We start from the raw sequence: 10852 nt of genomic DNA, 5'->3' as shown, positions 1-10852 counted from the left end.
CCGACAGAGATGGCCGCCTGGCTTCGCGTTCCTAGGAAACTATGCAGTTTTTTGTTTTTTTACGTGTTATTTCTTACATTAGTACCCCAGGTCATCTTAGGTTTCATTACATACAGTCGAGAAGAACTACTGAATATAAGATCAGCATCAACTCACCATCAGTACGACCAAGAATATGTTTTTCGCGACGCGGATCCTGTGTTCTGCCTTACAAACAGGACAACGGAGTGGATCCTATGCAGCGACCCAAAAAAACGACTCCGAAAGAGAGGGAAACGAGGCGGTCTTCTGGTCAGACTCCGGAGACGGGCACAGCGCGCACCACTCCCTAGCATTCTTCTTGCCAATGTCCAGTCTCTTGACAACAAGGTTGATGAAATCCGAGCAAGGGTAGCATTCCAGAGGGACATCAGAGACTGTAACGTTCTTTGCTTCACGGAAACGTGGCTTACTGGAGAGACGCAATCCGAAGCGGTGCAGCCAACAGGTTTCTCCACGCATCGCGCAGACAGGAAAAAACATCTTTCTGGTAAAAAGAGGGGCGGGGGCGTATGCCTTATGACTAACGTGACATGGTGCGATGAAAGAAACATACAGGAACTCAAATCCTTCTGTTCACCTGATTTAGAATTCCTCACAATCAAATGTAGACCGCATTATCTACCAAGAGAATTCTCTTCGATTATAATCACAGCCGTATATATCCCCCCCCAAGCAGACACATCGATGGCTCTGAACGAACTTTATTTAACTCTCTGCAAACTGGAAACAATTTATCCGGAGGCTGCATTCATTGTAGCTGGGGATTTTAACAAGGCTAATCTGAAAACAAGACTCCCCAAATTTTATCAGCATATCGATTGCGCAACCAGGGGAGGAAAGACCTTGGACCATTGTTACTCTAACTTCCGCGACGCATATAAGGCCCTGCCCCGCCCCCCTTTCGGAAAAGCTGACCACGACTCCATTTTGTTGATCCCTGCCTACAGACAGAAACTAAAACAAGAGGCTCCCACGCTGAGGTCTGTCCAACGCTGGTCCGACCAAGCTGACTCCACACTCCAAGACTGCTTCCATCACGTGGACTGGGAGATGTTTCGTATTGCGTCAGATAACAACATTGACGAATACGCTGATTCGGTGTGCGAGTTCATTAGAACGTGCGTTGAAGATGTCGTTCCCATAGCAACGATTAAAACATTCCCTAACCAGAAACCGTGGATTGATGGCAGCATTCGTGTGAAACTGAAAGCGCGAACCACTGCTTTTAATCAGGGCAAGGTGTCTGGTAACATGACCGAATACAAACAGTGCAGCTATTCCCTCCGCAAGGCTATCAAACAAGCTAAGCGCCAGTACAGAGACAAAGTAGAATCTCAATTCAACGGCTCAGACACAAGAGGCATGTGGCAGGGTCTACAGTCAATCACGGACTACAGGAAGAAACCCAGCCCAGTCACGGACCAGGATGTCTTGCTCCCAGGCAGACTAAATAACTTTTTTGCCCGCTTTGAGGACAATACAGTGCCACTGACACGGCCTGCAACGAAAACATGCGGTCTCTCCTTCACTGCAGCCGAGGTGAGTAAGACATTTAAACGTGTTAACCCTCGCAAGGCTGCAGGCCCAGATGGCATCCCCAGCCGCGCCCTCAGAGCATGCGCAGACCAGCTGGCCGGTGTGTTTACGGACATATTCAATCAATCCCTATACCAGTCTGCTGTTCCCACATGCTTCAAGAGGGCCACCATTGTTCCTGTTCCCAAGAAAGCTAAGGTAACTGAGCTAAATGACTACCGCCCCGTAGCACTCACATCCGTCATCATGAAGTGCTTTGAGAGACTAGTCAAGGACCATATCACCTCCACCCTACCTGACACCCTAGACCCACTCCAATTTGCTTACCGCCCAAATAGGTCCACAGACGATGCAATCTCAACCACACTGCACACTGCCCTAACCCATCTGGACAAGAGGAATACCTATGTGAGAATGCTGTTCATCGACTACAGCTCGGCATTCAACACCATAGTACCCTCCAAGCTCGTCATCAAGCTCGAGACCCTGGGTCTCGACCCCGCCCTGTGCAACTGGGTACTGGACTTCCTGACGGGCCGCCCCCAGGTGGTGAGGGTAGGCAACAACATCTCCTCCCCGCTGATCCTCAACACTGGGGCCCCACAAGGTTGCGTTCTGAGCCCTCTCCTGTACTCCCTGTTCACCCACGACTGCGTGGCCACGCACGCCTCCAACTCAATCATCAAGTTTGCGGACGACACAACAGTGGTAGGCTTGATTACCAACAACGATGAGACGGCCTACAGGGAGGAGGTGAGGGCCCTCGGAGTGTGGTGTCAGGAAAACAACCTCACACTCAACGTCAACAAAACTAAGGAGATGATTGTGGACTTCAGGAAACAGCAGAGGGAACACCCCCCTATCCACATCGATGGAACAGTAGTGGAGAGGGTAGCAAGTTTTAAGTTCCTCGGCATACACATCACAGACAAACTGAATTGGTCCACTCACACAGACAGCATCGTGAAGAAGGCGCAGCAGCGCCTCTTCAACCTCAGGAGGCTGAAGAAATTCGGCTTGTCACCAAAAGCACTCACAAACTTCTACAGATGCACAATCGAGAGCATCCTGGCGGGCTGTATCACCGCCTGGTATGGCAACTGCACCGCCCTCAACCGTAAGGCTCTCCAGAGGGTAGTGAGGTCTGCACAACGCATCACCGGGGGCAAACTACCTGCCCTCCAGGACACCTACACCACCCGATGTCACAGGAAGGCCATAAAGATCATCAAGGACATCAACCACCCGAGCCACTGCCTGTTCACCCCGCTATCATCCAGAAGGCGAGGTCAGTACAGGTGCATCAAAGCTGGGACCGAGAGACTGAAAAACAGCTTCTATCTCAAGGCCATCAGACTGTTAAACAGCCACCACTAACACTGAGTGGCTGCTGCCAACACACTGACACTGACTCAACTCCAGCCACTTTAATAATGGGAATTGATGGGAAATGATGTAAATATATCACTAGCCACTTTAAACAATGCTACCTTATATAAATGTTACTTACCCTACATTATTCATCTCATACGCATACGGATATACTGTACTCTATAGCATCGACGGTATCCTTATGTAATACATGTATCACTAGCCACTTTATACTATACTATGCCACTTTGTTTACATACTCATCTCATTTGTACATACTGTACCCGATACCATCTACTGTATCTTGCCTATGCTGCTCTGTACCATCACTCATTCATATATCCTTATGTACATATTCTTTATCCCCTTACACTGTGTACAAGACAGTAGTTTTGGAATTGTTAGTTAGATTACTTGTTATTACTGCATTGTCGGAACTAGAAGCACAAGCATTTCGCTACACTCGCATTAACATCTGCTAACCATGTGTATGTGACAAATAAAATTTGATTTGATTTGATTTGATGAAGGCCTGATTCACGCAATCTCCTCTGAACAGTTGAGATGTCTCTTACTTGAACGCTGTGAAGATTTTATTTGGGCTGCAATTTCTGAGGCTGGTAACTATAATGAAGTCCTCTGCAGCAGAGGTCCACATGAGAGCCAGATTCATCATAGAGCTTGATGGTTTTTGCGACTGCTCTTGAAGAAACATTCACAGTTCATGAAATGTTCCGGAATGACTGACCTTCATGTTTTAAAGTAATGATGGACTGTCATTTTTCTTTGCTCATTTGAATTGTTCTTGCTATAATATGGACTTGGTATTTTACCAAATAGGGCTATCTTCTGTATATCACCCCTACCTTGTCACAATACAACTGAATGGCTCAAAGAAATTAAGAAGGAAAAAAAATTGAAATGCATTCCAGGTTACCTCATGAAGCTGGTTGAGAGAATGCCAAGTGTGCAAAGCTGTCATCAAGGCAAAGGGTGCCTACTTTGAAGAATCTCAAATATAAAATATATATTTTTTTATTTGTTTATACATGATTCCATATGTGTTATTTCATAGTTTTGATGTCTTCTCTATTATTCTACAATGTAGAAAATAGTGGGGGAAAAAACTGGAATGAGTAGCTGTGTCCAAACTTTTGACTGGTATATTTTTTTCTCCAGTCTGACAAAGTATATAACTATAGAAATTATTTACATGTGCTCTTCACATAGGTCTTATTTGTAGTTTCCCCAAAATAAAATATCTCTGTCTTCTTTTATCTTTGAATGCTCTGTCCTCCTCTAACCTAAATTAGGTCATGAGATGGTCGAAGAGATGGAGGCCAAATGAAAATAAGCTGAGCAATACCCACATTAACTAAATGTTAAATATATTCATATTTGTGATTGACCTATACATCGTGTGCACACGATCTTTTATGATTATCTCCTTCCAAGTACCAGGAGAATTCCAAAACCTTTAACTATGTGTAATACTGTATGTACCATACCATATGTGTGTAAACTAACATAAGAAAATAAAGAAATCACAAAAATACAATATAATGTTTTTTTGTGTATAGTAAAGCAACATTTAAATAGTTGATATAAATAATCAAATTTAGTATGCCAGCACCGTTCAATATGACTGGTTGGTCATTGGGTATTTATAAACCACATACATACACTTGATACCTCAGTAACTACTTTCTCACAGTTAAAAACATCTCTACTTTCTGAATGTGCTCATTCAGCCTTTCTTCAAACAAACAAAAAAAGATGCTAACTCATTCTCTTTATCAAAGGTTATACTTGAATGGATGAAAGTGTGTCTCTGAGACAGAGGCATTAAGATAAAGCTAATGCACGGTTTGGTCCTTGTGCTTTGATATTTGTTCATAAGCTATAGACCATGAGATAATGTTCCGTATGGCTCAGTTAGTAGAGCATTGCACTTGCAACACCAGGGGTTGTGGGTTCAATTCCCATAGGGGACCAGTACAGAAAGTGTACACACTCACTACTGCAAGTTGATCTGGATAACAGCGTCTGTGAAATGTAATAATGGTAAATGAAGGTATACAAATAATGTCTCGTGTATGTATGTGTTAATAGTAAATTATATCTGTTAAATATTATTTCTCGAAGAACACAAAATGCGTTTCTCCCATTTCGCAAAATAACAGTTCATTTTGACTAAGAGATCATTGAACACTATGGATTTCTGAATGGATGTATCACATTTGTGTCAAAGTTTGGCACTTAAAGTTGTTCTTCCACACCCTTACATTCCTCTCCATTTCAACTGAAGTAAACTATCAAGTGGCCAAAAAAATCCATTCCTTTCTGTTCAAGTGAGAGAAAAAAACACACACACCCTTAAGACAAAACCTTGTACTGAGTGATAGCTTCGCAACAGGTACAAAATAGAGGACCACTAGTGAATGCACAAGGGGAAGAGCTTCAAATTCCACTCACTTTCCACTTCGTTCAACTGACAATGGGTACTACAGTTGTTGCTAAGAAACTTTACAATTTAATGCAGAAACTCTGACGGTCACTTTAGACTAGAGTATCACGTATGTTCAGTACCTCAGGGAGTAGCTAATATCACAGTTGAATGTCTGAAAAGATATTGTCAATTGAGGCTGTAATAAGTAACTTCGCCACCTACCTTTTTAGTCATACCATTCAATGAACAGACTATAACTGGTCTTTTAGAGCCTATGTAGACCACAACATAGAAAATACAACAACAACAAGATAAATTCATTATAGAACGAAATGATGTCTCTATGATATTGTTGACAAAGGACATTCTCCATCTCTGTTTTGTTGAGGGCTTTCTAAATACGACGATTTCCTTGAAAAATACCCTACAACACTCAAACTCTACTCTGGACCTCAAAGCCAGTTTTTTAATTGTTCCCCTCTAATCAAGGACTTATTTAGACCTGGGACACCAAGTGGGTGCTATTAATTATCAGGTAGAACAGAAAACCAGCAGGCTCCGGACCTCGTAGAATACACCTGCCCTACAATATCCCACACAGTCCAGCATAATGCAATGATAATAATGATATCAATGAAAGGGGATACATTAAGAAAATTAAACCTATCATTGCCCCTTTCAAAAATTGAAGGGTTTGATAAGTGTTTGTTTCCTTTTGTGATCTACTATGTACACAATATCATGTGATTTACAATATGTACAGTAAAATGACTTATTCATTTCGATCAGGGTTTCCCAAACTTGGTCCCGGGTCCTCCCAGGGGGGCAAGTTTAGTTTTTTGCCCGAGCACTGCACAGCCTATTCATATAATCAAAGCTTGATGATGAGTTATTTAAATCAGCTGTGTAGTGCTAGGGCAGAAAACAAAACGTGCCCCAATGGGAGGCCCCAGGACCGTGTTTGGGAAACACTGGTCTAGATTAAAGCACTGCTTTAACATCCTCTGGCTGCCTTTAGCTAAGGTACTCTTTTGGAACAGGTTGGCCATGATTTGGGTATACAAGTACCCCATAAATTGCATTGTAAGCGTTCCATTAGCATATGATGTGAAGCACAAATAGTTTGAGTACTTATGTTGACATTCACAATGTGCCACACTATAAATGAGTAATGATGTATTGACACATTAATGATTTAATGAGCCATTGTAAACACAGAAAAGCAAAACAAACAAAAAAAATAAATTCCTGAACTTCTCCCAGATCTTTCAATACATTTTCAGCGTCAGATCATTGTAATTTCCACAGTGTTTCTCTTCAAAGAGAGTAAGGCTTATGCATCTGGTCTGGTCACAAGCAGATGCTTTCTTCTCCATGGAGCTGTCATGTTCATCAATATTCCTCAAGTTAAATGGTTTGTTTTTGCCTTAAGTCCCTCTAAACCACCCATTGAGACAGATGGAATGGATCCTGTTTTAATGCAGTGACTAAGTAATGCAGTTCAGTCTTATGACAAATGGGAGTTTGTTTTCTGTCACTGAGAGTTTTGTCATTTTGATGGGTGTACGCATTCAGAACTACAGCCGCTTCCATTGTAGACACTCAATGTGCCAGCTGAATGAAGTAAAACACTGCTTGATGTGTTTGCTTGAAATTCACTTCCACCAAGTGGTTGTGGGGGAGAGAAAGGGAGCAGAATATGTTTTTATGTAAGAAAATATGTTTCGATGTAAGAAAACTATACATTTGTTTTTGATGCCTATTTCTTATCTACACACTTCCCAAAGGAGCCAGCACAGCCATACTTGTGTGTCAATTGAAGATAGCCATCAATAGCAAAATGTTTGAAAGGGAAGAGTTTCTCAGAGCAGTCGACAAGTTAATAAAAGTTGATATAACAACGTTTTCCCTGTAAGGTCTGGATTGATCCTCTTGTAATACATATTGGTAGAGATTAACGTTAATTTATAAGACAAAATCTGACTTTGTCTCATTTTCTACTTTTCCTAAAAAGTAAGACGAAATCCAGATGGATAATCAGCAGTGTTCTTTTTTTGTATCCATAGCCAACAATAGAAGACCTTAAAGGGGCTATCCACAGTTTAAACAATAACAAACAGATACCCCACCTCTGTCTTTGTAAAAAGCTGAGGGATGGGCCTGAAGAAATGTAACCACTCTTAAATTTACAGACAGGGTTATTGATGCAAGGACTGACCATTCATGAAATCTAAATGATGGGTTTAAACATATTTTGAGGCGAAACAGTGTTTGTTTACATTTACAATGTTCACAAACATTGGAGTAAAACGAGCTTATATGCTGGGTTGGGATGGGGTAGGACAGTTGAAGTAAGCTCATGAGGCCTTTATAACTTCAAGTATCAATGAGAATATCATTAATTTATATGTCGGTAAATGGATGTAACAACTGTGGATTGCCCCTTTAAAACATGTGTTGATTTTGGGCCTGAAAGGTGCATGCAATAAATGTAAACCACTACATAATAATAAAATATATACAGTGTCTGTACAGTTGACCATTGACCATAAACAGTATTTTCTAGCGCTCTGACCACACATTCAAAAAAATGCATGTTTAACTGTGTAAAAGTAAAGTTTCACAGTTAGATGAAAGAAACCTAGCTATCAAATTATCATTGAAAATCATACTTACTGTTCAACCTACATAGCTATTAAAGTGCTTGAGATTTAGCTTATTTTGTATTTTGGATGGATGGAATACAGCAATAAGTAAATGCATATTTTAAAAGATGGGGAAAATAAGCTGATGTCAAATCTTCCGTTTGTCTTCTACGGCGCATGCGTGACTTGTTAACGCAAGAAATCGGGAACATGCCTTAATACTTTTTCAGTTTGAGTGAAAATGTTTACTGTGATCTAATTTACTGACTAAGGGCAGATACAAAAAAACAACAACATTGAAGCGGCCCTGACTGCGATTACCTTCTACGTAAACCAATTATCTGATCAAGGGGAATCTGGAAAATGTAGTCCTGCAGAATCACTACGGTGAACTTAGGTTCTTGCCTTACCCAAAGCACAGTCCCCACTATCGGACTCCAGATCCCTGCATGCCTAATGGTTTTGCTACAACTTTTGCTTCAACCATATAAAGAAATTATGAGAAATATGAATTAACAAACATAGAAAAATCAAACAGAAACAAAAGGAAAAGGAAAACATTTCAGTGGGTCCCCTTCTGAAAAATGGTCTAGTTGGAGCAGAACATATATTCTAAGTCTGGCTACACGCTGGATCTAGAGATAGAGATAGGAGATCCAGTAAACCAGGTTAAAGAGACCGAAAGCGGTGGGGAAACCGATGCGAGCGTACGAGTCTATCTTGGCGACACGGATATGCAACCGCCCGTGCCGCCAGGCCCCGGAGCGGCAGTCCTCGAAACAGCAGAAGAAGCTGGTGCAGTCCTTGCCGTCTAGGCACTCGTAGCCATACTCCTCATCCCGCTCCTGCATGTGGGTGGCGTTGTTCATCTGGATGGCGGTGGCTGAGCGAGGGCGTATGTCCACCGTAGGTGTCTGCTTATAACAGAGAGAGCACAGTTAGCGACTAGAGTCTAAGAGGCAGCACAGGGGACCTAATTTAGTCTCTCTTTATGTTAGTATACAAAATGTAATTTGCACCTTCACTTGCCGATGGGATCTTTTTAAGCATGTCAGCAAATACATGTTTACATATCAGCGGCACCTGCATTTAATTAGAGTGGCTTAAAGATGACAATGGACTATTCCCTTTGGAACACGTAATGCAAATTACACCTTAGGGTAAAGAAGTTTAGCTTCTGTCAAAAACATTGTGTAGTTTCGCTTTGTTTAGCAGAAAGATGATGCTAGTGCTGGGCAACCCATTATAAGCTCTGCTGTTGCACATCATGGGAAAAGAGTATCGTGGTTATCATTAGTCCCAAAGCTAAACCATAGTCCCCTTTCGCATTACGATTCACTCAAATTACATCAGTCCTGCACTATTTGAAGTGAATATTAGGAAGGCTTCATAAAGCAATTAAATAGGCTTCGTAAGCACTACATAAATGGGTCACAAATCATCTCTAACCGTATTTCATGCAAATGTGAACAAATATCTGTACGGTTACGTCACACACGCATGCCACATTATGAATCTTTATAGAGCATGACATTTGTTAATAGATTATATGTGAAGCATCTATGTAGTGCTTATGAAGTCTATATGAAGGCTTTATGAAGACTTCATGAGATGCACTTCAAATAAAGCGGGACCAATTCTTGTTCTGTACGTGGATGCCCTTGTATGGATTTCAGAGGGAGGAAATCTGAATTTATTGTAAATCGCTTATGATTTAAGCTGTATGATAAGAAAGACTCCTGAGCAGGGACTCACTGTTCCTCCATCCTCCATTTCCTGTCCCTAAATGGGTTAAATCAACTTCCATTTAAGCCTGCTCACCACTTCAGGGCACAGCGTTTTATTTCGGATGATTCCTAAAATAGGTCAGTGACATCAGCGAGTCCTTTGCTCCATCAGTCAAAAGAGGCACAATTAGCATTCAAACAGGGCATTTTCATGGGCTTTTATCGCAAAACAACACGCCACCTTTTAAGAAAATGTAAAAATAACTCTCATGATCAACTTTAAGAATGAGTTTTCTCTGACCCAGCATCATATTTTCTGTATGAGTCACTTAGAAATATGATGACGTAGTTACATGTATTGCCCCGCTTAAAATAAACTGAATGGAATCGCTACTAACTGAACGGAGACCAAAGCCTCTTTCAAAAGCCTTTTTGCTCTTCATGAGCCTTTACTGTAGCTAGATTTACAATGTGATGCCGTGCCAGTACTATGTTTAGGTAATCATACTGCTTTCCGAATGTTTGGTCTTTATAAAAATGAATCATATGTGTGTCAAGTACCACTTCTCAAATGCCATAAGCATTGGGGTAAATTGTTTAAGGCGTGTGTCATCATAAAAGCTCAAAACACTGATTTGACTTTAACTCGTTCCCTGCAGCTCAAATTTGCCCAGTACTCGAACACAAGGGTTATTGTCGTCCCTTTGAAAATGATACATGGCTGGTTCCACAATTTTGCCTGATTGATTGACAGCCGCCGGGGGATTTGCAGCAGGGAGCAGCATCAGGTCATGTGACCCGGTTCTCAAAGTGGGGTTGCACGGGAGAAGGAAGGGTGTGGTAGGAGCTAGCTCAAGCAGTGTAACAAACACAGATACTGCAGCGTGGCCGGGGTTTGCAAAACAAAATAGTGGCATTGCAGCTTTAACCGGATGAAAGTAGACAACCTCTGGGGAGGAATGATTGAAGGAAACACAGGCCTCTGCTCTGGACCACTTTAATCTAAGCTTAGCGTCAGCTGCAGTACATTTTTGTTGTTGATTTTTGTCCATTTCAAATAGCTATAGAAAATACCCTTCCTA

The 10852-nt window shown here is 41.6% G+C and overlaps 1 protein-coding gene across 3 annotated transcripts in view; it reads right to left on the bottom strand.

The window, feature by feature from the left end:
• Positions 1 to 4241: 4241 nt before the first annotated feature.
• The window catches only part of LOC110537755 (gamma-aminobutyric acid receptor subunit gamma-2), a 68158-nt gene continuing 61547 nt past the window's right edge, over positions 4242 to 10852 (bottom strand). For 2 of the 3 annotated variants that reach the window (XM_021624121.2, XM_021624120.2), the window contains one exon: positions 4242 to 8957. In XM_021624121.2, the coding sequence (XP_021479796.1) occupies positions 8679 to 8957 (279 nt within the window). In that variant the 3' untranslated portion in view covers positions 4242 to 8678. Of the gene's footprint in view, positions 8961 to 10852 lie in introns of all 3 variants that reach the window. The other variant, XM_021624119.2, reaches the window with a different exon arrangement.

The sequence above is a fragment of the Oncorhynchus mykiss genome, chromosome 12, assembly GCF_013265735.2.
Source record: "Oncorhynchus mykiss isolate Arlee chromosome 12, USDA_OmykA_1.1, whole genome shotgun sequence".
In the NCBI taxonomy this organism is placed as follows: Eukaryota; Metazoa; Chordata; class Actinopteri; order Salmoniformes; family Salmonidae; genus Oncorhynchus; species Oncorhynchus mykiss.
The sequence above is the reverse complement of the archived record's forward strand: the minus strand, read 5'-3'. Positions and strand labels throughout refer to the sequence as shown.